The sequence below is a fragment of the Cetorhinus maximus genome, chromosome 11, assembly GCF_964194155.1.
Source record: "Cetorhinus maximus chromosome 11, sCetMax3.hap1.1, whole genome shotgun sequence".
Classification (NCBI taxonomy): Eukaryota; Metazoa; Chordata; class Chondrichthyes; order Lamniformes; family Cetorhinidae; genus Cetorhinus; species Cetorhinus maximus.
The window spans coordinates 8455354-8483068 of NC_135889.1; the positions used below are offsets into that span (position 1 = coordinate 8455354).

The 27715-nt window shown below is 42.0% G+C and overlaps 1 protein-coding gene across 1 annotated transcript in view; it reads left to right on the forward strand.

Annotated features, from left to right (window-relative positions):
• Positions 1 to 9126: 9126 nt before the first annotated feature.
• Positions 9127 to 27715, forward strand: part of LOC144686374 (double-stranded RNA-specific editase 1-like) — a 309081-nt gene continuing 290492 nt past the window's right edge. Inside the window, exon 1 of the mRNA XM_078551506.1 lies at positions 9127 to 9196. Coding sequence (XP_078407632.1) covers positions 9139 to 9196 — 58 coding nt within the window. The 5' untranslated portion in view covers positions 9127 to 9138. The remainder of the gene's footprint in view (positions 9197 to 27715) is intronic.

Genomic DNA, 27715 nt, shown 5'->3' on the forward strand with positions numbered 1-27715 from the left:
GGTCACCATTACTGAGACTAGCTTTACATTCCAGATTTCATTAATTGAATTTTTGAAATTCCACCAGCTGCCATGGTGGGATTTGAACCCATGCCCCCAGAGCATTAGCCTGGGTCTCTAGATTTCTGGTTCAGTGGCATTATCACTACACCACTACCTCCCCATCATAGAATCATAGAAGGTTTATGGCACAGAAAAAGGCCACTTGGCCCATCGAGCCTGTGCCAGCCAAAAAACGAGCCATCCAGCCTAATCCCACTTTCCAGCATTTGGTCCGTAGCCCTGCAGATTACAGCACTCGAGGGGCACATCCAGACACCTTTTAAATGAGTTGAGGGTTTCTGCCTCTTCTACCCTTTCAGGCAGTGAGTTCCAGACCCCTACACCCCTCTGGATGAAAAGAAATTTCCTCATCTCCCCTCTAATCTTTCTACCAATCGCTTTAAATCTATGCACCCCGCTCACTGACCTATCTGCTAAAGTAAATGGCCCTTTCTGTCCACTCTATCCAGGCCCTCCACAATTTTGTACATCTCAATCAAGTCTCTCCTCAGCCTCTGCTGTTCCAAGGAGAACAACCACAGCCTAGCCAATCTTTCTTCATAGCTGCAATTTTCCAGTCCTGGATGGCAACATCCTCGTAAATCTCCTCTGTACCCTCTGTAATGCAATCACATCCTTTCTGTAACAAGGTGATCAGAACTGCACACAGTACTCAACTTGTGGCATAACTAATGTTTTATATAGTTCCGGCATAACCTCCCTGCTCCTATATTCTATGCCTCGGCTATTAAGTGAAAGGATTCCATATCATCGTATCACCCATTCCACTGATAGGATATCTGCTATTAATACCAGGCACTATTAATATCAGGATACCCAAGATGTAGCTAGTGATTTAGGTGTCAGCTTAGGCTCAGTGATTGCACTCTTGCCTCTAACTTTGAAGTTTGTGAGTTTGTATCCCACTCCAGAGACTTGAGCACATAGCCTCGGCTGAAACCAGTGAAGTACGGAGCACAGTGAAGTTGCACTATTGGAGTTGTCATCTTTCAAATGAGACATTAAGCTGAGCCCCTGTCTGTCCCCTCACTATTTGGAAGAAGCACAGAGGAGTTCTCCCCAATGTTTATTCCTCAACCGACATGGATTGTTTGCATTGTGCGTCATCCCACGAACAGCAATTTGGCTGCCACACTTCCTACATTAAAACAGTGACTACACTTCAATGGCAACAATTTTTCCCTAATTCAGTTGTACATCTATCCCGGATGCCTTATTCTGGACTTTTATTCTTGATTTGTATTTTTTTAAAAGTATTTCATCTTAAAACCTCACTGGGAGAATGGAAAGGCTGGGAAAAGGCAGGGCAATTTGGAGGAATGATTGAAATGTTATGGTTTTAACTCCTGTGGACGTGTCACACGGTAACATTGCACACACTCCTGTATTTGATGAGGTGCTTGTACTACAGCCTGATATATGTGCACTGTGCAGTGAAAAGGATTTGCCGTGTAGATTCTGAAACTCATGAGAAATGTCATGTGGTTTGTTTTCCAAAAACTACCAGACTTCAATGCATATCCTCACCGTGCGGGGCAAAAATAGCATTTGGAAAAAAACTTATAAGCACTTACATATTTTTAAATGTCTAATATCATTTCTATCTCTAAGGACATTGTGTGTACCATTGGATGGTCATTTAGAAGATGATTTTTCCCTGGCACTGATTTGAAGAAAGAAGCAAATGACAAGGACATCAACCTTTCAGTGGCTACATGGGTGATCATAGTTGTCATCACTGTGACTTTCCTAGTGGCCTTGAGATTTGCATCTGGATGCCAGTGACGCATCAAAATAAGATCACGGTGCTCAGAGGCATGTCATAAACTGAAGGAAAGAGTGTACCATAACAGAATACATTAAAGCTAAAAGGTTTATGATAAGCGAGGACATGTGCGTATGACTGAAGATCACTGGCCTCAGAAAGTAATGGAATGTGTGTCAAGAAGATATAATAATGGAAATTATTTTAAAATAGTGCTCTAGTGGGGTCTATGTGTGTGTCCGTGTGTGTCTTAATTGGATTAAAGCCAGCTAGTCTGGCGCTGACGTATAGTAGTTTTGAGATGTTAATTAGATAAACATAAGGAGGGTAGAAGGTAAATTGTAAATTTGCATTTGTTAAAAGAAACCTTTCAAGACTGCGGGTGGAATCTTACACCTAGCCATGCAATGTGTTTTTTTTTAAACTACTAAAATTGGTGGGATGAAAGGATGTTATTGTTAGAAGAGGTAAAGTTAAAAGCCTAGTGACACAATGGAAAATTTACATTCAAAGAGAAAGATATGTATAAAGGAGATTGTGTGCAAGGTAGTGGCATTTTAAGATCCAACAAGTGTGAGAAGCCTCCAGTCTGTAAGCCTCAAGTCTGCCTGCAAGAACCCAGAGCTGAAAGAAACTCATTTTGAATGTGACTGTCCAGGGTGTGCTTTGCCAGAGGTCTGTTAAATCTGAGTTTTACTGTCGCCTTGCCGAGGGTGTAATTGAGAGTCAGGTTAATTAGGGAATTTTTGTAGTTGTTATAGTAGTAATTTGTAGACATATGTATGTGTTTACAATCTTTCTTCTATTAATAAATATTTAATTTAGTTTTATAAAAAACCTGTTGAGACTCTGTGGTCTTATTGCTACTAAATTCAAAGCCTGCATCTCGGAACATACAGATTGCAAAAATGGGTTATGACAGTTGTTTCAAGTTTCCCTCTGGGATTTGAACAACTCAGCCTTTACCATCGGCTGTGTCATAATAATGTGTTCTGGAGGAAAATGACCACACTGAAGTCCTAACCTACGACAGTAGTGTTGAGCACAATGTGCAAACACATATAGGAGCAAGCAAAGTTGGGCAGCTCAATGGTCAGGTCCTATGGTGTGGTTATATATCAACTAACTGACTCTGTAGAGGAGATTTGATCTGGTGGTGCCAAATTAAAGAAAAATTAAGTTAGTAAACTTGTGCATTTCTGATACAGGAAAATATGCAGTGATGTGTAGGTTTTTACAAAAAATTCTGTTGGCCAGTTTAGCAATACCTGTTTGGGTAATAGTTGCTTGGTGGTACAGAATTTGAGTATTGCTGAAAAAAGGGACATGCTATTGAATCTTTTCATCATGAACTCATCAGGATAGGTGCAAGAATGCCAAATTTCAAATGGAGCAGCAATTTATATTGTATAAGAAAAGGATGCTGATTGGTTGGCAAGTTGGTTCTGATTGGTCAAGGCATTTCCTTTTCTGAATTAAACAAAAGCATGGGGAAAATAGCTCCCTGGTGCATTCTCCATGGCAATACCTTGATTAATCAAAGCTGAATTGCCAACCAATCAGCACCCTTTTCTCACGGAATATAAACTGTTGCTCCCTTTGAAATTTGGCATTCTTGTGTCTGTCCTGATGCGCGCAAGATGAAAAGCTTCTATAGGTTGTCTTTTTTTTTTTCAGTGATACTTAGGTTTCTGAGAAATTGGACTGTTTAGAGGGAGGTAACCCCGGTCAGATAGAGGGGCGGAGAGAAAGGTCAAAGAATGTAGACGGTCAAAGTAAAAAAAGAAGAAAAGTGAACACAATCAAGGTCTTCGAGCACAGAAGGAGACCATTCAGCCCATTGTGCCAGTACCAGCTCTTTAATTAGTCCCACACCCTCCTTGTCCCATCGCCTTGCAGTTTTTTACTTTTCAAGTATATATCCAATTCCTTTTTGAAAATTATTGTTGAATCTGCATCCACCAGCTTTTTGAACAGTGCATTCCAAATCATAATGACTTGCATTTTTAAAAAAGAATGTTCATCTTCCCCCTGGTACTTTTGCCAATTATCTTAAATCTGTGTCCTCTGGTTGTCAGTAGGAACCATTACTCCATATTATCCCTATTAAAGCCCTTCATATTTTTTTGGAAAGCTCTATTAAACCTCTCTGTAATATGAGAGAAACAATTCAAAACGGAAAGTTAAATGTTATTATTAATCTGACAGCAGCGTGTCACCAGTGAAGTTTAATGGTCTCTTTACTTTTACTGATGCATTCCCGTGTGTGATAATTCATGGGATGAGCGATGAGATGGTAAAGAGATTGTTTTGATATAGTGCGTAAGAAAAATCTCATTTCGATCTCAGAATATGACATTTGACACCAGCCAAAACTGGAAAGTGCAGAGCTTTGCTCAGGCTTTGGAATATCTACTGATATTTAAAATCAGTTTGTGGCATGATACAAAATACAACTGCCAGAATTACAACCTTTGAGTGGAAGGAAACTGCTTTGCTTCCCGCCACAATATCCTGTGCTTCTCTCAGACCTGGAAACTGTGGAGCATTGTCGGGTGAGGCAGTGTTCACTGTCATGTGAAGTGCATACATCAACATATAGTCTGTACTCGGGTTAGTCATCCTGACATGACAATAGAAAGAAAACTTTGAATCAAGTGTTTGTTTTTTTAATTCTTAGTCCCCCAGTGCATTCCTGATGTAAATTAGATAAAGGTGTTAAGCAGTGATACAAAACAAAGATCCATGGAAAAGATTGCTGATTGATATAAAATAACAGACTTGTGAAGCCTATTCTACAAAGTTGTAGGTATGGTTCCCTGGAAAATTTGCTGATTCTGTAATCAATCACTTACTAAGATGAATTTTTTTTTTGGTTTATAATATAGTCACAACTGACGAGCTGGCTGAGAGTGAGCTTTCTGTGCTGACTGACCTCTTCCCATTTCTGCGCAGTTTTGTTCTTAGCTCTGCATTGGTTTGAATGGGCTCTAGCAACGATGAACGTCTCAGTGAATTCCTTTCTTTCCCCCCCTCCAATGTGTGATTCAGTTTTGTGTGGTCAGCGCCAGGGGTTATCCACATTTCTTTGGAAACGCTATGTGATATTGGCAATTAGTAGCAATTAGGTCTAAGGTCAATGAGAGTCCCAATCCCAATTTCTGCAGTAATGCCCAATTCATCTTGCTGAGGTGTATATATATATATATATATATATATATATACACGTTTTATGGCTGTTCTGTACCTGTCAATCTGTTACTATCTATATCATCTGCTTTTTTAAATTAATTGGATGTGGGCGTCACTGTCTAGGCCAGCATTTATTGCCCATCCCTGACTACCCTTGTTCAGGGGGCATTTAATAGTCAACCATATTGCTGTGGGTCTGGAGTCACATGTAGGCCAGACCAGGTAAGGACAGCAGATTTCCTTCCCTAAAGGGACATTAGTGACCAGATGGGTTTTTACAACAATCGACAATGGTTTTATGGTCATCATTAGACTTTTAATTCCAGATTTGTTTTTATTGAATTCAAATTCCACTATCTGCTGTGGCGGGATTCGAACCCATTAAGGATTACCAGTCCAACGACAATACCATTACACCATCACCTCCCCATTTGTTATATAAACAATCATGTTTATTATATTTCATCATTGTAGAACAAGAAAAACAATATTGTGCTGGATCTCATCATGGCATAAAAGAGTGTGTGTGTTTCCTAGATACCCCTATGCACAACTTGTACAGACGGTGTGCTCAGCCTACAGTTCTGTTGTACCAATATATGTTGCCTTAACCAGTCCAACCTCAGGGCAGGATTTTCGGGCTTTCAGGCGGGCCCGTGCCCGACATGCCCAAGTGTGAAATGGCGTGCAATGACGTCAGGTGAGCGTCCCAATGTCATCATGCACTTGTGCGATATTTTAGTTGGCGGGCACGCCAGTTGTTGGCAGCTTCAGTTTTTCCTCATAAATCAGACTGCTGATCATAGGATCAGCCTCTTGGAACTTTGTTGTCGTAGGACAATGTAGGGTAAATAAATATGGTATCCTCTCCACCAAAAGGCTGTGGCTGGTGGGTCAATTTGAGCTTCCAAGACTGACAGATTTTTGTTAGGCAAGGATCTTCTGGGATATGGAATAAAAGTGAAAAGTAGGCTACTCCTGTTCCTATTAAGTTCTATACTGTCCCCTTCAATTTCACTATCCCATTTAGCTTAGCATCATCTGCAATCTTGCCCATTTCATGTTGAGTTTCTCAATCCAATTTGTTGATGTAAATTAGGAACAGTAGTGTCCCAGCACTCAACTGGGAGTAGCTCTGCCCCGCTTGAAATAATTCCCCCATAGGATTATCTCTCTAAACTGGTACCCATTAGACAGCTTCTTATCCATTTGCAACTTTGACCTTGAATCATAGAATGATACAGCACAGAAGGAAGCCAATGTGTCTGCATTGGTTCTTTGGTATCCCCTGCTGTTTATTCAAAGTCCTGAAAATTTCCCCATAGTTTTGATCTTAACTGACAGTCTTTCATGTGGAACTTAATTAAATGCTTTTTTTTTGGAAGCCTAAATACGTGGTGTGATTTTAATATCACCCATTGAACAGTTAAAAAGGCACAGGTGCCTTAACCTTCAATTTTGTGCTGATCCTGATTTTAACTTGTTCTTCTGAGCCCCTCTTTAACCAAATAGGTGGTGGTTCAGAGATGTTAGCGGGTTCTTGTTGCAATTTTAACTCTGGTCTGAGGGCAGAAGGTATTGGAGCTTTCCTTCCACGGGCACGAGGAGAGAATATGGGATCAAAAGTTATCTTTTAAGGCAAATTTTAAAAAATTCCTTGCAGGTCTAGAAGGAGCAGAATTGCGTGAGAGGTCTGGACAGTGTAGATAGGGAGAAGTTGTTCCCCCTCGTGAAAGGATCAAGAACAAGAGGGCACCGATTTAAAGTAATAGGCAAAAGCAACATGAGGCAGCGAGTGACTGTTGTCTGGAATATGCTGCTTGAGTGTGTGGTAGAGGCAGGTTCAATCAAGGCACTCCAAAGAGAATAAGACTGTTATCCGGAGAGGAAGAATGTGCAGAGTTACGTGGAGAAGGTGGAGAGCGGTGCAGACACAATGGGCCAAATGGCCTCCTCCTGTGCTGTCACAATTCTGTGATAATGTTATACCCCCTGTGGTCAACTAGCACTGGCCATGTTCATGTTCTACCAGACATTGCACTGGGCAGGTACTGCAGTAAAAAGCTCTGTGAAGTACCAATACAGAATCTGGATGCATTTCCCCTGAATTTTTCCCCTTTATCCAGCTAAGGATACAGTTTTGTTTGCTCTCTATGAATCCAACCCTCAGATGCAACCTTTGTTGTCAGAATCTAAACGGTGAGAGATTGAGGAGCTCTAAGATTCAAAGGGATCTGGGTGTCCTAGTGCATGAATCACAAAAGGTTAGTATGCAGGTACAGCAGGTAATTAGGAAAGCTAATAGAATGTTATCATTTATTGTGAGGGGAAATGATTACAAAAATAGAGAGGTTATGCTTCAGTTGTACAGGGCATCAGTGAGACCACACCTGGAGTAGTGTACACAGTACTGGTCTCCATATTTAAAGGAAGATATAAATGCAGAGAAGGTTTACCAGACTATTACCAGGAATGGGCGGGTTGTCTCATGAGGAAAGGCTGAACAGCTTAGGCTTGTATCCACTGGGATTTAGAAGAGTAAAATGTGACATAATTGAAACCTTTAAGATCCTGAGGAGTCTTGACAGGGTGGGTGCAGAGAGGATGTTTCCTCTTGTGGGAGAGTCTAGAACTAGGGGTCACTGTTTAAAAATAAAGGGTCGCTCATTTAAGGCAGAGATGAGGAGAAATTTTTTCTGAGAGTTGAAAGTCTTTGGAACTCTCTTCCTCAAAAGGCATTGAAAGGAGAGTCTTTGAATATATTTAAGGCAGAGCTAGATGGATCCTTGATTAACAAGTAGGTGAAAGGTTATCAGGGGTAAGCAGGAATGTGGGGTCGAGGTTACATTCAGATCAGCCATGATTTTACTGAATGGCGGAGCAGGCTCGAGGGGCCAAGTGGCCTACTCCTTGTAATCCGTACGCACGTTCATAAATATTGTGTTTTGACTTGCTTTAACCAGCCAATGGAAGGGAATCATTCATGGGGTATGGGCGTCACTCGCTAGACCAATGTTTATTGCCCATCCCTAATTTCCCTTGAGAAGGTGGTGGTGAGCCACCTTGAACTGCTGCAGTCCATGTGGGTTTAGGAACACCCACAGTGCTGTTAGGAAGGGAGTTCCAGGATTTTGACCCAGTGACAGTGAAGGAGCAGCGATGTATTTCCAAGTCAGGCTAGTATGTGGCTTGGAGGGAACTTGCAGGTGATGGTGTTTGCATGCATCTGCTGTCTTTGTCCTTCTATGTGGGAGAGCTCGCGGGTCTGGAAGTTGCTGTCGAAGCAGCCTTGGTGAGTTGCTGCAGTACATCTTGTAGATGGTACACACTGCTGCCACTGTGCGTCGGTGCTGGAGGGAGTGAACGTTGAAGGTGATGGATAGGCTGCCAATCAAGCAGGCTGCTTTGTCTCGAATGTTGTTGGAGCTGCACTCATCTAGGCAAGTGGACGCTATTCCATCACACTCCTGACTTGTGCCTTGTAGATGGTGGACAGGCTTTGGGGGGTCAGGAGGTGAGTTACTCGCCACAGGATTCTTAACCCCTGATCTGCTCTTGGAGCTACAGTATTTATATGGCTAGTCCAGTTCAGCTTCTGGTCAATGGTAACCCCCCAGGATGATGTTAGTGGGGGATTCAGCAATGGTAATGCCATCGAATGTCAAGGGGCGATGGTTAAATTCCCTCTTTTTGGAGATGATCATTGACTGGCACTTGTGTGGTGTGAAAGTTATTTGCCACTTATCAGCCCAAGACTGAATGTAGTCCAGGTCTTGTTCAGTTGGAGATGATCATTGCAGGACCCTGATAGTGTGGGATTCAGCGATGCTTGTGTCAACGTGGTTTGGTATTGACTTAGATGGTCGGGGCTTGTCCATTCAGCGAGCGGGACCAATAGAGAACCGTCCAATGGGAAGCGGGACTCGTGTCGTTGCGTCCAATGGGGCAGCGTGACAGGTGCAACGCTCTGTCCAATAGGCAGATGGGTGGGTTCCTGTCCAATGGGCATCCGGGAGGTGCGGGGGGGCGGGTACGGGCCAATGAGGAGCGGAGCCGGGGCGCCGCTTGGGCCAATGGGGAGGCGGCTCGGGCTGTGGAGGCTGAGTGGCGGCGATAAGATGGCGGAGCAGCGCCCTGTGCGAAAGCGGAGCGGGGACGCCGAGCCCGAGCGAGCAGGTGAGGCTGAGGCGGCCCGGGGGAGGCACGAGTGAATGAACCGAGGCCATTTCTGTGTGAAAACCGGGGCTGGGGAAGCCGGCGGTTCGCTCGTGAGCGGGCGGGGTGGCGGCAGCCGTTGCCGGTTCCCCGATGCTGCGCGGCGCCCGGAGCCCCGGTGCAAAAAAAAAATAATAATAAAAATATCCCGTTTGCGGCGTCAAATGCAACAAAGGATGTAATGCAAAATGCACAACTGGGTGCATTGATGCATGTGCATGAGGTACTGCGGAGATGGCGACAAAAAAAAACTCCTCCATCCTGTGTGTTTTTTTAAAAAAATGCTGTAAACGTGATTTACGGTTGATATCGTTATGGTCTTTGCAGGAGGAGAGGTGAAGTTTGAATTGTGTGTTTCCGTTATTGCCAGTGCCCTGAGTGACCAGCCCGTTTTGCTGAGGGACGTGGATGAAGCGAGCTGGGATCATCCTCTTTCCAACCCCCACCCCAGTCTCCCCTTTAAAATGAATACAGGACCATGAGGCTGATTGATGGAGTTGGCGCTCATCCCCGCCCGCCGCACTTGTTGTTGGTGGTGATGGTCAGCGGGAGTAACTCAGTGGCCGGCAGAGGAACTCCATTCACCGTCGCGGGTCCGAAGACACCAGCTTTTCCAAATGCCCTCCACCTTTCATAATTCATCACCCTAACTCGGGGTTGTGCAAATGAATTTTGGATTTGTTTCCCGCCCCTGCTTGCGTTGCACTTCCTCTCTTCTCTAAACCCCCCCTTTTATTTTTATTTAAATGGAAAAGTGGATTTTCACGGCTGTGTGATCACCATCAATGGTCTGCGCCCAGAGCAGGTTCTGCATCAGTGCCCCCTTCTCCAAACCACTCTTGTCTTGTATTATTTTCCCCCGTTAATTCCCCCATCCTCCTTTTTCTCCAGAGGTTATTCCCTCCCCCTCCCCCATGTCCACAGGATACTCCTGACCGCATCTCCTCCCAGCACAGGCCCAATCCAATTCCCTTACCTTTTTCTGGTGACATCAAACGTGATGGCATTATTGGTCCATGGTAAAAAGAAAAATGACGAATCTGGTTAGTTACCTGTTGAAGGAGAACAAAGTTGACCTATCAGCAGGGAACTTTTCATTTTATTGCCTGTGTTGTTTTTCTCTGCCTTCCCCACAAATGCTTTTGGTTAGGACAGTGGTCCTTGATGTTCGTTTTAGCTGTTACATGAGTATATATGGTGTGTGTATATATTTGTTACCCTCTTTCACTCCAGCTATATGATAGATCTCTTTCAGTTGCTGTGGGATTATGATGAGAGTTCTTCATCGAGGGCAGAAGGGTGATAGTTGGTTTGTTAGTCCCTGTCCTGTCTGTTTTTCTTGACTCCTATGTCATTGTTCAGGGAAAGACTCCTCTGTCACTCTAACTGATGCTTGGACCTACCCTGCCCTTCCACTGTTAGTAGTCTGAATCGGAATTTATCTTCACCTTATTCTCTAGATTTGGATGTTACATTTCTTGCTATTTTTCATTCTTCAACTTGGCCTATAAAGCAAGGCATAAATGTGCATATTATTAATTATTTAGTGCTGATGGTTATCATCTTCATCAATCTGCATGTTTCACCATCCTACCTTGGGGGAGGGACCTGTTGCAAAGAAGTTTAACTGACATTTATCATATAAATAGTTGTAAGTGAAAATTGTGTTTTTTTTTTGAGAGGTGATAGGTTTCTGGCAAGAGTGGGATCTTCCAAGTTGTGCTGCAGTTTAAGAAGTTTTCTGTGTGCTGAACTGTACTGTATATTGACCTTGAATTTTATTCCAGTCATAATTATTAACATTGCTAAGGGGATGTTGAATCTCCTTTCTGAGAAACACTGCAGATGTTGTGGGGTATGAACCAGTTGGATCAGAGACAGAGTAAATGGTAGAAGGTGGGTGGAACAATGATAGTTCAGGAAGGTAAGTGTCGGAGGAGGGAAAGAAGTTTTAGCAGAAGAAGGATTCTTCCACGAGACTCCCTTGCAGCTTTTTCAAGCATTACTAATTCTATTTGCTGGTGTATATTTTTTTTCTCTCATACTTAAGGTGGAAATGGAGTTATGAGATTGGTGGGTTGGTGTACACACCTCCTTCCTTCACTTTTATTTGAAATTCAGGTTTTCAAACTAGTTTAATAATATCTGGCCCTGGACTAACCAGAATAACGTGCTTATCTTTCCAAGCTCAGTGGCAGAGCTGACTGCAAAATTCATTCAATTTACGCCTCCCTGAAACGGATTGAGCATATTTGCTCTATGCTTACTCTTTTTGTAAAGTGCCAGTTCTTTTCTCAAAGGATTTATTCCCCCCCTCCCCCGGAAGGTATTACCATCCCCCACAAGTTCATCTTTGGCCCCTCTATCCACAGATGATAGCTACTCATTGGCACCTTTCCCAAGTCGGCATTATTTGTTGCTGAGAGTAGACAGTGAGTGACAACAGTATTATTTCAGTGGAGTCATTTTCTGTTCCTGCTCAGTGTCCACACATCAACTTTCAGTTCGAGATGCCAAATAGTAATCTAGCTCAGTAGCATTGAGGACAGATTGTAACGCCCCTGTCTTGGCTGGGACCCACCTTGGTTTGTATGTGTCCACTTTTTGGGATTTCTGACTCACCATGGGGACAAGGGTCATTTTGGTGTAATATATGATAAAAGTAGCAGTGTTGAACTAAACAAGGCTCTTTGCATGTTAAACGCCAAGACAGTGGGATTGGCAGGTATATGTTAGATTTTTTTTTATGGCATTGGGGTGGTTGAAACAGTATGCTGGAACGATAGAAGATGCCTAGGCATTCTACTGAGCATTCGCACTCGCTGTGGTTTCGTCAACTTTTTATTTGAATAAAGCAGGGTCATTGCCAGGTTAGGCTGGTATTCAGTTTGACCAAATGCTGAGGCTGTTGGCCTTTTTTTGAACAAGCCAGAGGCAGTCGAGCAACAAAGTGATGTAAGAAGGATGGAATACAGAAGAGATGAGTTAGAAAAATAGCTTTGTCACCAAGGCATCTCGCTGAAATGGGAGGAACAGCATGTGTTATTTTTGCATCATGTAAGTTACAAGTTGTGTTGATGGAAATAAGTGAATCTGATTCATCTGATGGGAGATGAAGCAGTAAAACAATTTATGTCATGTCTTAGCTCACCACGTGCTTACTTAGTCTGCTTTCGGAGATAGTGAGGAAATACGTATGCAAAAAACATACCTGGCCCAAATCACAAGTGGTGCTGTACTGCCTCTCTGGTTGTCACAAAAGTGACTGAGTGATACTTTTGAGAATTGACTTGCAAGAGGTCCAGACCACTCAAGGGAGTGACTGACCCCATCTAACCCAAGACAGTATCTGTGGAAAACCAAAATTCACAACACCATGTTTCAGCTGATTACTTGCTGAACCAATGCAGATATTCGTGGAATTGCTCACAATTTTTGAAAACCTACCATTGATATTTCTTTTCATTGTAGAATGGAGCCACTGGACTCAACATTGGAGCAGTCTGTCAGGTGGACTGTTTTGTTGGGACCTTGAAAATAAATGAACAGCAAATAGAAATATTTTTAGCTTATGACTGAGAAATTAAGCACGTAGAATTTTTCACCTTTTTAAGTTTTGGATCTTCAAGAGCATTCTATTTGATTTTTTTCCTGAACCATCTAGTTTAGGAAGGAGGACATTGCACTGCATGTGGTATTCAGATGAAAATATTTCTCTTCAAAAATCATTTTTACACACAAAACAAAAATCTAACCAGTTCTCAGTTTATTTAGCGACTACTGCAAGTGTATAAATGTTTTGGTGTCTAATAGGTTTTTTTTATCACATTTAGAATGTGTTGTTTAGATGTTCCATAATTGTCATCCTGTTTTTAAATGCAGTTCAGTGTTTTAAGAGTTAAATCTTTGTACCAGACCTTACACAAATGATTTTGGACAATCAGGACAGTTTTTTTTTCTTTAGTAATTACAAGTTTGGGGTAAAATAATTAGTGTGACCACTTTATCTTGTTTGTGAAAACTGTAAAGTCATAACTTACTTAGTTTATTGTTTGTTCTGTGCCAACTGGAAGACCCAGTTCCTGCAGATGTATTTTCAATCACAAAAGCAACTATAATATAGCTTTCCTAACGAGAGTATGCCATACACCGTGTGAAGCTATTGTTGGCAGAGCTAATAGCAAGGAACTGCAATGAGAAATATTGTTTTGAGGACTGAATATTCTGGTAGTGGCCAGTACAGTACATTGTATACCTTTTTTGTGCAGTTTTTAATATATGGTTAGCAAAGACTGAAAATGTTGTTTATATTCACAGCAATAGCAATAATCATGTATATTGTACTTGGTTTCTAACTCTGTGTCAGATGAGTGAATGGATGTATTTTGAAAGTGTGACATTATTTATTTAGTTACATGTGGTTTACACAAGAATAAAATTGGATACCTAGGAGACGTTGCAGATCATGGAACATGCGCATGAATGTCAAACAACTTACATATTAAATAATGGTTAGCTGAGCTACAAGGCCTTATTGAGTAGGTTCAGATGATATCTTATTTGTTTAGACTTGACTCGGTGTAAGCCCTGACTCAGTGGGTAGCGCTCTTGCCTCTGAGTCAGAAGGGTGCGGATTGATGTTATGTTAGGCATATCATCTAGGCTGACATTCCAGTGCAATACTAAAGGAGACTTGCAATTTTGGATGAGATATTGAGGACGTAAAAGATCCCATGACACTGTTTCAAAGAGGAACAGAGGAGCTCTCCCTGGTGTCCAGGTGAATATTCTTCTCTAATCTCACCAAAACTGATTATCTGGTCACTACCTCATTGCTGTTTATAGCACCTTACCGTGTGGAAATTGGCTGCTATCTTTTTTTCCAGAAAAAATTCCAATGATGGCAGAGTTTATTGAATAAACTCTCCTTTTAATATTATTTTTCAAGCCCTCAAAGCTAAAGTTTGAAAAATACCTTTTATTCTAAATTGCAAATAAACCAGATCTTTCTGCAATGCACTAGTGGCAAGGTCAAAGTCATCTTGTTCACTCTGTTAAAAGCTTTGCGTTTTAGCCTCCATTCCCATCCTCTTGCTCACACCAAACCTGATGGTAGGTAATTTCAATGTCCCGTTTGACCCGGAGCTGAACTTCAAGTACCGTATCCCATTCATCACCTAAAATCACCTTTGCATTGTCTTCAGTCTCAGCCTTCTCCATGTCCTTGTCACCTCCCAAGTTCAACTTCTCCACTGGCCTCCCAAGTTCTATCTGACATAACTCCAATGCATCCTAAACTGTATCCCAATACCTTTATACTGTTCTGTTACATTCCTTTCCTTGACAACGATTGGCTACATGGGCCCTAAATTCAAATCCTTGTTATTAACCTCTTCAAGCCTTGTTTTGCTTCATTGTGCTCCTACAGTTTCCTGGAGCCCCAGGGAGCTAGCATTTATCCTCTACTCTACCAAAACTGGCCTTGTTGGCATCTTCCCTTGTTGGCACTTATCCCATTTTGGCCCCCTACTCTCACTCCAACTTTGATAAATTTTGCAGTTGTCTCTACACTCTAGGGCACCTTCCTGAAAATGCTTTGCCTGCTATGTCTTGGACCATTTCTTTGACCACCTCTGCTAATTCTTTTACTGGCTTTTGGCTCTACTACATTTTAAAAAAAAAAATCTGCTGGCTTTCTGACTGATGCCTGCCACTGAAAAATCTACATTGTCATGAGTGTGTATTCCTTCCTCGAAGGGACACACTTCATTGCTCTTAAATCCAGAGAACTTGGGTGTAATTTGGAAGAACGAAGACAGATGGGTCAACAGGTGTGCACAGAGGAAGTGCTAGAATTTAACTAGCTAACACTGCACAGCACACTGGTATAGCACACTGCTGCTAGTTGGGACCATCCTCCTGGTTTTAGGGTAGGGGTTAGCAGCAATGTGTGGAGCTATATAAGAAGTGCCTTGGCATTCAGTGGCTAATCAATCAATGGTGCTCTGTTGTACTGCTGAACTGCCTGGTTCAGGAATCAGATTACTGATTTTGCTACACAGGATTGACTTGATTCCAAGCTTTCAACACTATGCATGGAGCCATGTTGACTCCAACAACTCCAAGCATGGTATAAATGAAAGTTGCTGATAAAACATTTTGATTTTTAAAAAAAAAATCACATTTTATAGATTTTTTTTCTAAGAACTATTGTGCTAGGTTAAACTATAAGTTTAAACTGATACTAAATTCTTCTACAGATCTTTGTATCGTATCAAGACTTCAAACAAATGGAGAATTACAGGCATAAAAGCAAAATACTGTGGATGCTGGAAATCTGAAACAAAAACAAAAATTGCTGGAAAAACTCAGCAGGTCTGACAGCATCTGTGGAGAGGAAGACAGAGTTAACGTTTCGAGTCCGTTTGACTCTTCATCAGAGCAGAGAATTACAGGCAGTTTATCACAGCTAAAAGATATGACTCACTAAAAGAGTATCTTTCCATTCGTGTTTGTGGCTAAACAGTTCAAGCTATCGGTAAGAATCTGTTGAAGCAATTTGATCATGCTGGCATTTTCGTTGGTGTCTCTTTCACTGAGGAATGTACAGTAGGCAGAAACAAAATTCACAAGCTTAAAAATAAGGCATGTACAGCTAGTTGCTTTTTTTTAGAGGTAGTGTGTTGTTAATATGCCCATCAGTACTTTCGTTACTTCCATACTTGACTCTTCCAGTATTCCCCATCTAGCTTTCCCTCTGCCTAAATTTCAGTTCATCCTAAACTCTGCTCCCCGCATCCTAGCTTGGAACAAGTACCATTCATCCAGCACCCCTGTGCTTGCTGGCTTATGTTGGCTCCCAGTCCGACAATGCCTTGATTTTAAAATTCTCAGCCTTGCTTTCAAATCCTTCCATGGCCTCGCTTTCAAATCCTTCCATGGCCTCATCCCTCCCAATCTCGCTTCCTCTCCAGCCCTACAATCCTCCCAACTATCTGTGCGCCCAGTTTTAATTGCTGTACCATCAACAGCTGTTCCTTCAATTGTCTAGATCCTAAACTCTGAGATTGCCTCCACGGATCTCTATTTCTTTCTCCTCCTTTGAGATCCACCTTAACAGCTACCCCTTTGATCAAATTGGTCATTTGCCCTAATATCTCCATATGTAGCAAGGTGTCAAATTTTCTTTAATTGCTTCTGTGAAGCACATTGAGGCATTTTATTATGTTAAGTGTTATATTAATGGAAGTTATTTATGTTGGCAAACTGTCTTGGAATATAAATGGGCTGTCTTTTTTTTGCCCCTGTCCCCAGAATTGGGACCAGTGACTTCAAAAGATAAGAGGAAGAAAAATTAACATATTTCCCTCTAACCCTTTGCAGCTGAGAGGTGAAAATTTGTTTCCTTGCCTGTCTTATCTCTTCCAGAGTAGCTTAGAATTCTGTGTCTCGTTTGCCAGTTATTTTTTAACACCCCTCTCTCCTGAAGGAGCTAACTCATATTGTGGTAAGACAGAAAATCTGCCAAGCCTTTTATGACCTTGGGATGTCTCAAATTGCTTTACAGCCAATTTGGTACTGTTGAAGTATAATGTAATAGTAAACATAGCAACTAATATGAGCACATCGCAAGGTTCCACAGACAGCAGTGAGATAAATAACTATGGGAGGGACAAATGTTGCTCAGAACATGAAAGTGAATGCTCTTACTCTTCTTTGAATGGTGCCAGAGGGCCTTTTTATGTCTACTTGAGAAGGTTTAATATCTCATCTGCAAGTACATCATTGCTGACAATGCAGCCCTCCCTCAGTACTGGCACTGAGACATCAGCCTGGATTTTGTGACCTTGTCTCTAAGTGGGACTTGAACCCACAATCTTCTGACTTGGAGGCAAGAGTGCTATCATTGAGCTACAGCTGACACTGTTCCAGTGATATCCAAGTGGCTATTCACATCCAAGCTGAATCCTGGTTTTTCACGTGTTATGATGCTTCTCGGATTACAATTGATTGGAAATTATTTTTGAGCCTTTGGAATTCTCTACCCCAGAGGGTTGTGGTGCTCCATTGTTGAATATATTTAAGCCTGAGATAGCAGATGTTTGGTGTCTCAGGGAATAGAGGGGTATAGGGAGCAGCTGGGAAAGCGGAATTGAAACTGAGGATCAGCCATGAATCGAATTGATTGCAGGAGCAGGCTTGACAGGGCGTAAGATCTACTCCTGCTCCTCTTTTTGATGCTCTTAGGGTTCCATCGAAATCCTGAAGAATTTAATAAGGAAGTGACAAATAAAGAGGGAATGTTACAAGCTGATTCACTCTGCACCAAATCTATCCTGTCTCTCAAGGTTCAGAAATGGAAATGGCTAAGTCCTACCCAAAAGGAGAAGTATAAGCCTTTAATATTTCACCTGCTGCTCCTCTACATGTTGGAGGTCTGCCTGAGTCTTTGGGATAATTGCTTGCTGTCAGTGTGGAATTTTCTTGATAGAATTAAAGCACACAGTGTATGGCAGCCAAGTGGTTATGGTACTGGACCAGCAAAGGTTGTGGGTTCAAATTCCAATGATAAGTTGTGAAATTCAGGTCATTATCTGGTGGTAGCCCAGGTTTAAAATCCAGCTAATTCAACTAATAATCCTCCCAGAAGGAGACGTGCCACTCCTGTCCCATGCTATATAATTGATTCTTAATGCCCGAAGTGCAGCTAGATTTGAGCAGTAAATGGTGCTGTCCCTTGTGGCTGGTACAAAGATGCCTTGGCAAAAATCCTATTGACCAATGGGTTCAATGAACAGCAGTTTGGCTGGAATCTTACACTGGTGTACTACATGTAATAGCAGTGCATCAGTGAGTGTTCCCAAGAGCTTCTTTCTTCCTTTTTATCAGTCAATGAACCACAATCCAGGACATCATTGTTGTTGCCCATGGCCCGTTGAATTATTCCTTGCCTTATGTAATCATGCGTTGCTGCTTTTTATTGATTTTGTGAATCTGTATTTTTAGATCCCTCTGTACCTGTACCTCATTTTCAAGGAGTATATGGCCTCCTCATTGCTTCTATTCAAATGTGCCACCTCATCTTTGTCTGTATTGAAATTAATTTACCATTTACAAGCCCATTCTGCAAGTTTGTTAACGTGTTCTTGTATTCTGTAATAGACATGTTCAGTATTAACCTTATCCTTCAAGTTGGTGTCTTGGCAGAGAAGGGTCTGTATAATACAATACTGTAGCGTTGGGTTTGTGATTTGCATTGCATTACGTTACTCTTGAGGTGTCTCGTCTGTCAAAAAATAACAATGGAAGCTTGATGGAGAGTGTGTTTCTGTTTCAATAATAATGTCACCGTCCAAAGTGCCTGTACACCTATGATGAGGGAAGCTGAAAAGGTGAAAGAGCAGTATCCTAGTGTGCATTAGTTATAACTGCAATGGCATGATCAGAGAAATTCATCATTGTGGGAGACTTCCGAGTTTGGGTTGGTGGATGTCAGCGTCGTTTCTGTGCTTGCACCTCACTTCCTTGGACCTAACTGTTTAATGACATCAGGCGATGTTAACACGTGCTTCTGCACTGCAGGACAACTTCATAATCTGGGGTTACAGCAAGTATTTAACAATCAAAGACATTTATATATGAACTTGCTTTTTGCAGATGTAAGGCATGCTCTGATGAATCTGTAGCACGTTACTGACCAATTTGCCACAAAATTAAACAATTATGACCTTTTGACGTATCAGCCGTCCATAGAAATTTACACCAGCAGCATCATCACCATTGCTAATACTGAACTGAATATTGTCAGTTGGTTCATCTGCCTAAGTAGATAGTGATCTACGTTGTCATGTCAAGAATATTTTGCGTTTGGAAGATTAAAGAAATGTCTAGACCCACTTTTTAAAATGTATAGTTTATATAGATCGCCACTGTCTTTAACATTTTATGAAATTTGCTCGTCTATGCAGGTAAGTTTCCACGTGGACATGGCAGTGTATAATCTTTGGGTGGAAAATGCCTTTTTCTCTCTCTCTCATTCACCGACTCCTTGTGTGTCGCCTTCCCCATCTGACTGGTACTGGCTCCTAAGTTATTCAAATAATCAAAAGTTGTCCAATTCAGTGTGAACAGGAGCCATTTTTTAAAAACCAGCACTTCTGGCAGTGTTGCAGGAGCCCTGTCTCCCGGGAAGTCTGTATCATTTAAGATCTGATTGCAGTCAACATGCTGAAGTAGCATATAAACCCCTGGTTTGTTTAAAAGCTTGGCCAAGCCATCTGTTTCTTATTTGATCTTAGTGTGTGGGCACACCTAGCATGGCAGTATTGTTCGTCCTAACACGTCCTGAGGGAATTAAGAATCAAATGCGTAATGTTGGGCTAGAATCGCATGTTGTGGTGATAGGTTCCCTTCTCTTGTGCTAACACATCTTTGTCATTGATGTTTAAGACGTTGTTACAGTTGCATCCATCGGGCCAGGTGGAGAGTATCCCAGCACATGCCTGACATTGCCTTGTGGATGATGGAGAAACTTTGGGAGTCAGGAGATGAGCTACTCGTCAACCAATACCTAACCTTTAGCTGCTTTAGTAATTATAGCATTTGTTTGGCCACTGCTTCGGGTAGCTAATTGAAGGAAAATCAAACGGTAGTTTTTTAAGGCTTTTCCTCGAGTTGAAGAGTGAAAGATTATTCATCGTGCAGCCAACCCTTGGAATGAGGGCGGATGAAAGACAGAAGAGTGAAATGAGGTATTTTGGGAACGTAGGAGAGAATTCCAGAAAATGGGTGGCTGAAGGCTTATTGGTGGAAGTGTTGGCCCAGACTCAGATGAATGGAGTATACAGCCTAAGTTTAAGGCTGGAGGAAATTGTAGAGGCCAGTCTCTCTCTCAAGGTGTGTTGGTGCAAGGGTGGAAGTTGAACACTTAGTTTTTTTCACTTGTTACTCTCCATCCTTAGTGTAAAGAAAATATCATTCTTCCATTATTACTGTAAAGCAGGCTTGTGGGGGCTGTGTGTATGTTGTGTGTGTGTGTGACTAATTTAATTAAACTGAAGACAGTTAGACTGCAAGGTTTAAATCATCAAAGGGTTAGGTGTAAAGGCAAGCATTCTGAAGTGGAGATGGACAAGCTAAGATAGGAAACACGTAAATACAACATGAACAGGAATTTGCATTGGGAGATAAATGAGGAGTTGATTTTTTAGCTGTTGAATTTCAAAGAGAAAGAAGAGAGGTTTTGCAATTGGCAAAGATAATAAATGAATAAAGCAAAGTTATTTCGTTTATTTTTTCCAAAATTATTGGCCATAAAGACGACATGAAAAATTTTTAGATTCTGGAAAAGGTAACTTTCAAAAGAAAGTTGAGAACAATGGGTTTAGAGATGAAAGAGAAAAAAACATATTTAAGGAATGATTGAAAGCTGTATGGGGTGTAGCCATGTGAGATCTTGAAGAGTGTGCTGTGTGGAGACAGACCTGCGAAGGAAGCAACCTCTAGCCACCCCAGAGAAGTGTCTGGTTGTTCCAGAAAGCAGGGTTTTGTTACAAGCCTTGGATTTCCATTGTTGAGGGAGAAAGAAGCCTGTGAAATGCCTCCCCTCTAGCAACAATGGGTGCCTTGCAGTAATATTACTGGATGTCTAATAGATTAAGAATCTATAGGGAAAGTTGCCAGGAAAGGGTGTTTATTTGTGACAAAAACAAAAATTGCTGGAAAAACTCAGCAGGTCTGACAGCATCTTTGGAGAGAAAGACAGAGTTAACGTTTCAAGCCCGTATGACTCTTCTTCAAAACTAAAATGTGGTGAAATATATACTGTTAAAGGGGGGTGGGACAGGTGTAGCTGGATTGGAGGCAAAAGAGAGATTGCAAAAGATGTCATAAACAGAAGGTCAAAGGGGTGTTGGTGGTGATATTGGCTAAAGGAGGTGCTAATGGTGACATTAAGAGTAGAAAGCAGAATGAGCAAGTGACAGATGGCCCGGGTGGGGGGGAGGGGACGGTGTGGGAAAAAAAGATCGAAATAGGCTAAAAGGTGGGGATAAAACAATTAATGGAAATAAATTTCAATAATAATAGAAAAAGGTCGGGAAGAATATATATATAAAAATTAAAAATAAGTATTTGAAAAAGGGATCAAAAAGGGGTGAGGATGGAGCAGAGAATTCATGATCTGAAGTTGTTGAACTCAGTATTAAGTTCGGAAGGCTGTATAATGCCTAAATGGAAGATGAGGTGCTGATCCTGCAGTTGGCGTTGAGCTTCACTGGAACATTGCAGCAGGCCAAGGATGGACATGTGGGCATGAAAGCAGGGTGATGTGTTAAAATGGCAAGCGACAGGAAGGTCTGGATCATATTTGCGGACATTCCGGAGGTGTTCCGCAAAGCGGTCACTCAGTCTGCTTTTGGTGTCTCCATTGTAGAGGAGATCGCATTGGCAGCAGTGAATGCAGTGGACCAAATTGAGGGAAGTGCAAGCGAAGCACTGCTTCACCTGAAAGGAATGTTTGGTTCCTTGGACAGTGAGGAGGGGGAAAGTAAAGGGGCAGGTGTTGCACCTTCTGCGAATGCATGGGAAGGTGCCGTGGGAGGGGTTGAGGTGATGGAGGAGTGGACCAGGGTGTCCCAGAGGGAACGGTCCCTACAGAATGCTGAGGAGGGTGAAGGGAAGATGTGTTTGGTGGTGGCATCATGCTGGAGTTGGCGGAAATGGCGGAGGATGACCCTTTGAATGCGGAGGCTGGTGGAGTGAAAAGTGAGGACAAGGGGGATCCTATCATGGTTCTGGGAGGGAGAGGAAGCTGTGAGGGCAGAGGTGTTTATTTGTGAGTCGAGGTAAGTAGAAATCTTTTGCGGAATGTTGTAAGACCAAATTTAATTGTGTAACTGTAATCTTGTGTGTTTAAAGTTTTTTTTCTCGTGTTTTTTTAAATTTAATATTTAAAATCTCGGTGGAATCTTTACTTCTGACTTCAGTACACATGCCTACTTGTAATAAAAATACAAATTGCAAATTGTTGTGATAGCTTGACCAAGTTTCCCTTTGGGATTTGGTCACCTGGCAATTACCACCTGTTATAACATTAGGCAGAGATTTCCATACCCGAGAGATTTGTATTTTTCAATGATGGAAATGATGATTCATTGGCTGCCAAGTTATAACATGTGTACTTCTTGCCTAAACACAAATGTTGTTATTAAAAGGCAACAGTTTTCCTCTCAGGTTTGGGGATAATTGGGAAGTCATCCAGATAATGGAATCGGGTTCAATTCCAAGAATAACAGCATAAATCAGTCAAGTAGATTTCAATTTGCTCAAGCTATTTAGTTTCAACAGCGTATTTTGTCAGAAGTCTTGTAATTTTATGGATGATGTATAGATGCCCATTTTCTAAGTTAGATTTATACCCAAGAGTCTGACATGAGAACTTGTTCATTTCATTCAGTTTACTTACCCTTCATTGAATTGTTGATGGTGGTGTAGCTGTGCTTAAATATAATTTTTCTCTAGACTGATTTTCACCCTACTAAGGATGTCAAAACTCCATGTATGTACGAGCCCAATGTGATTTTCGCAGTTAGTTTAGGAATATTGATTGAGGCATTTATAACTTCTAAACAGTGCCGCCTTTTGATATTTGCATTGTCTTTGGCAAAAATGCTGACCCCGTAACATTGGGCTTCTGGATTTAATTTGTAATTGAAAGCATGGCAAATGCTGATCATACAGCAGAAGTGAATAAAATCTCCAGTTCAGACTGGAATGTACTGCAATGTTTAGAGACGTGATGGGACGCACTTGTAGCCTCTAGAAATGTATGATTTATTGATGGCTAATGGTTCACTAATCATGGAGCTGCTGGTTCAGAGAGCAATGGAACGCTGTGCTCATCTTGTCTGTGCTCTGGGCCACTTTCAAAACCGCTTCATCGCATTCTATGATCATGTTGCTTTCAAGGTCGTATTGTATTTGAATGCTGACCTCCAAAATGCAGTAGGAGCATAGAAGCAAGAGCATTCCATTCAGCTCCTTGAGCCCATTCAGTTAGATCATGACTGAGCTACCTTGAATTAATTTATCTGCCTTAGCTGCATATCCTTTGATACCCTTACCCTAACAAAAACCTATCAATCACAGTCTCCCAAGCTCTATTTGTCCCAGCATCCACAGCCTTTTGGAGGATAGAGTTCTAGATTTCTGCTAACCTTTGTGTGAAAAGGTGCCCCCTGATTTCCCTCCTAAATGGCAAGGCTCTAATTTGGAAATTATGTCCCATTGTTCTTGATTCCTCTATCAGAGGCAACTCTTGCATCTACCCTATTTAATCCTTTTAAACATTTAAACACCTTGTTCAGATAAGAAACTAAGCCTAGTTGATGCAACCTGTCCTCATAATTTAACTCTCCTAAGTCCAGGCATCATTCAAGTGAATGCACTCTGCATCTCCTTCAAGAACAGTATATTCTTCCTGAGATGCAATATCCAAAACTGGGCACATTACTCCAGATGGGACCTGAACAAGGCTCTATACAGCTGAATTATTAACTCTTGAGATAAAGGCCACCATTCCATTAGCCTTTTGGATTGCTTATTGTACCTGTAGTGTTATTGTATTTGATTTCTCAAATCTCTTTGCTTCTCTGTATTTGCTAATTTCATACCATTTCAAAAAATGCTCCAGTATATCTTCCTTCAATCCAAAGTGAATCACCTTTGTTTGCCTGCACACTTAATCTGTGAGTGCCCCTCTGAAAGTTCCTGCTCCCGTCTGGACTACTTATCCTCTCTCCACCCACCATGTCTCTCCTGACCTAGTATCATCTGCAGTATTCAGCACTTTTACCAAAATTTGGGTTTTGTACTTGCTGATGATGCTGACGCTACAGTAGCCCTGAAGGCAGGATATGGCATGTGCTGCACTGTTGGCCACTTGCATTGTGTGGCACCCCATGCTCGGAAGGCACAAGTACAGGCATGCTGTGCGTGCAGTGAAAATATCAGAGATCTGATGGGGAAATCAATCAGCTGATCTGACACAAGTTTTCATAACTCCAACTGCTCATGTATGTTGGATGCCTGTGCTAATGGCTCACAGCTGAACCTCTGTTCAGCTATGTGAGGGACTGTCAATGCCCCCTCCCAACCACCCAACTAGGGCTAGTTAAAGGGCCCGCCGTTCACCTTGAAGGTGAGGCGCTTTTGACTTATGATAAAAGCAAAATATTGTGGACGCTGGAAATCTGAAAGAAAAACCAGAAAATGCTGGAAAAACTCAGCAGGTCTGACAGCATCTGTGGAGAGAAAAACAGAGTTGACGTTTCAAGTCCGTATGACCCTCCTTCAGAGCTGGCCATTATTTTTAAATGTATTTCCATCCATTGTTTTATCTCTACCTTTTAGCCTTTTTCGATTCCTTCACCCCACCCCCACTAGGGCTATTTGTACCTTGCTTGTCCTGCTTTCTACCCTTAATTAGCACATTCTTTAGATAATATCACCATCTTCAACACCTCTTTGTCCTTTTGTCTGTGACATCTTTTGGTCATCTCCACCTATCACTGGCCCTTTATCCAGCTCTACTTGTCTCTTCCCCCCCCCCCCCCTTAAACCAGCTGATATTTCACCTCTCTTCTATTTTTACTTAGTTCTGTTGAAGGGTCATTCGGACTCGAAACGTTAACTGTGTTCCTCTCCACAGATGCTGCCAGACCTGCTGAGTTTTTCCAGGTATTTTTGTTTTTGTTTTGGATTCCCAGCATCCGCAGTTTTTTGCTTTTATCTACTTGTTTCCGGAGAGCACTTCTCGTACCTCTACCTCACCCAGGAGTGATGAATCAAGAGATTAAGGTTGATTTTAGTTCTAAATAGTTTTAACTGTATGCCAGCACAACTTTGCAAGGGACTGCACACTGACTTACTTAAAATGGCAATATGTTGTAGCTATCTTGTGACACTCTCACTGTTGGCTATGCTTGTCTTTTTGTAGCTTGTGTTCACCCTTTCTTGTTCTGATCCTACTCAGGCTTCCTCCCGCAACTCTCTTTCCAGTGCCTTGACTGTATTGGTGCAGTGTCCTGCTTTCGCCCTCAATTGGAAAACCACTTCAATTTGATTCCAATTTCTACCCTTCTGTCAGTTTCACATTGTCCATTTCTGGCTCTTCCCCTTCCCTTCCTTGGCTTCTCTGTCTCCATGTTTGGTGATAGGTTATCAACCAGTATCCATTATAAGCCCATTGACTCCCACAGCTACCTTCGCTATGCTTCCTCGCACCCTACGCCGTAAGGCCAGAAGAATTCTTCCCTGTTGCTGTGTCATTCATATCTGTTTTGGTGATGCAACCGTCCACAATGGTGCTTTTGAGATGTGTTTTTTTTCCCTCAACGAAGGATTCTCTGCACTACCCACCCCACCCAGCCGTGGTTGACAGGGCCCTCAACAGTGTCTGCCACATTTTCCACACTTTTGCTCTGAACTCTTCCCCCTCTCTTCCAGAACCACAGTAGGGTTCCCCTTGTCCTCCTTCCACCTCACCAGCCTTTGTATTCGATGGATCATTTTCCGCCACCTCCGTTATGATGCCACTACCACTTCCTCCTCTCCTTTCACCAGGCTGGCGGGACTGTTCCCTTTGTGGTACTCTGGTCCTCTTCTCGGTCACCCCCAACACCCTGTCCCCTTCTCACAGCACCTTCCCATGCAATCGCAGGAGATATATCACCTTCCCTTTTACCTCCTTTCTCCTCACCATCCAAGGCCCCAAACACTCCTTCCAAATGAAGCAATGATTTACGGGTACTTTCAATCTAGTTGACTGTATTTGCTGCTCTCGATGTGGCGGTGTCTACATTGGGGAGACCAAATGCAGAATGGGTGACTATTCTGCAGATTCCCCCTGTTCAGTCCAGAAGCATGACCCTGAGCTTCTGGTGTCCAGTTGTTTTAATCCTCCATCTTGCTCTCACTCTGACATCTCTGTCCTTGGCCTGCTGCACTGTTCGAATAGAACTCAGTGCAAGCTTGAACAGAACCTCATCTTCCGATTAGACACTTTACAGCCTTCTGGACTCAACATTGAGGTCAACAATTTCAGACTATAATCTCTACCCCATTCTGTTTCATTTTCTTTGGTTTGTTTTTTTCTTTCTTTCAGACAGCACACCTGCTGTAGGCTTATCTTTTTGTTTCTTTGTTTTGTTTCTTGCCGCATCATCATTCCCTTCGGCCCCGGAACACTGAGTCTTCTGTCATTCAACCTCCTGTCATTCAATCTCTCCTGACTTTCGCCCTATCACACACCTACCATTTTGTCCTTGTCCCACCCACTCCTTGCCCGAAACCTATTACATCTCAAACTTTTCTCAGTTCTGACGAAAGGTCAAAAACCCAAAATGTTAACTCTGCTTCCCTCTCCACAGATACTGCCTTAACCTGCTGAGTGTTTCCAGCATTTTCCGTTTTTATTTCGGATTTCCAGCACCTGCACTATTCTAATTTTGATCACTCTTTGCTTTTATTGTGCTTCAACTTAAAAGAATATATCTAGTGTGGAATGATGGTGCAGCTGAGTTATGACATTGCTGGTAACACATAACTTTGCCACTGCAACATCTCTTCTGTCACCTGAGCTATCCACCTGCTGCCTTTTTCACATTTCTGTACATCGTATAGCATCTCAGCTCTGGTTTTCTACTTGTTTTTTTCCCCCTGTTTTTCAAAGATACTGATCAGCCATTCAACAACAGTTTTTTTCCCCTGCCCGACCCAATCTTCTTTGACCCTGCCTTCTTTCCCAAAGGCTACTCTTTGCCATTGCATTAGTGTTGTTCACTGTCCTTTTGACTAATTTTTAACATCTTTCACTCAGGGTTCCAGAATCATTTCATATCTGTGTTATTGCAGCTGTGCAGGAGGGACAACTGGACTCGTTCTTTTTCCTGTATCTCATGCTATGTATCTGTTCTTTCTTTGGTCTTTGGTCACCTGATCTAATATCTCCTTACATGGTTCGGTGTCATATTTTGTTTTATAATACTTCTGTGAAGTGCCTTTGGATTTTTAAATTATTTTAAAGACAACATGGAGTTATCAGCTGTTGTTGATTTCCTTAACCTAAAGCTAAAGCAATTGTTAAGTTTTTGTACCAGATATTTCCCTGGGTTCAACATCATAGGCCACTCCTGTAAGCAGACCTTGCATCCTTTATGACTTAGAAAATGACCTGATGGTCCCCAGTATCTGGGTAAGCAATAAACCCAGTGACTGAAGCTGATTGACTTTCTGCTGTACACCACTTATGGGAGTGCTTGTGCTGCAATTAGATTTTTTTTCCTCCAAAGTCAGAATATGTACAGTTGCTCTGCAGAGACTTGTGATCTGAACCAACAAGTAGTTGTGTACATGTGAACAAACAGAATAAGGTATAAAACAGCAAATGATGTACTTTTCAGCTTCCTTAATGCATAAACA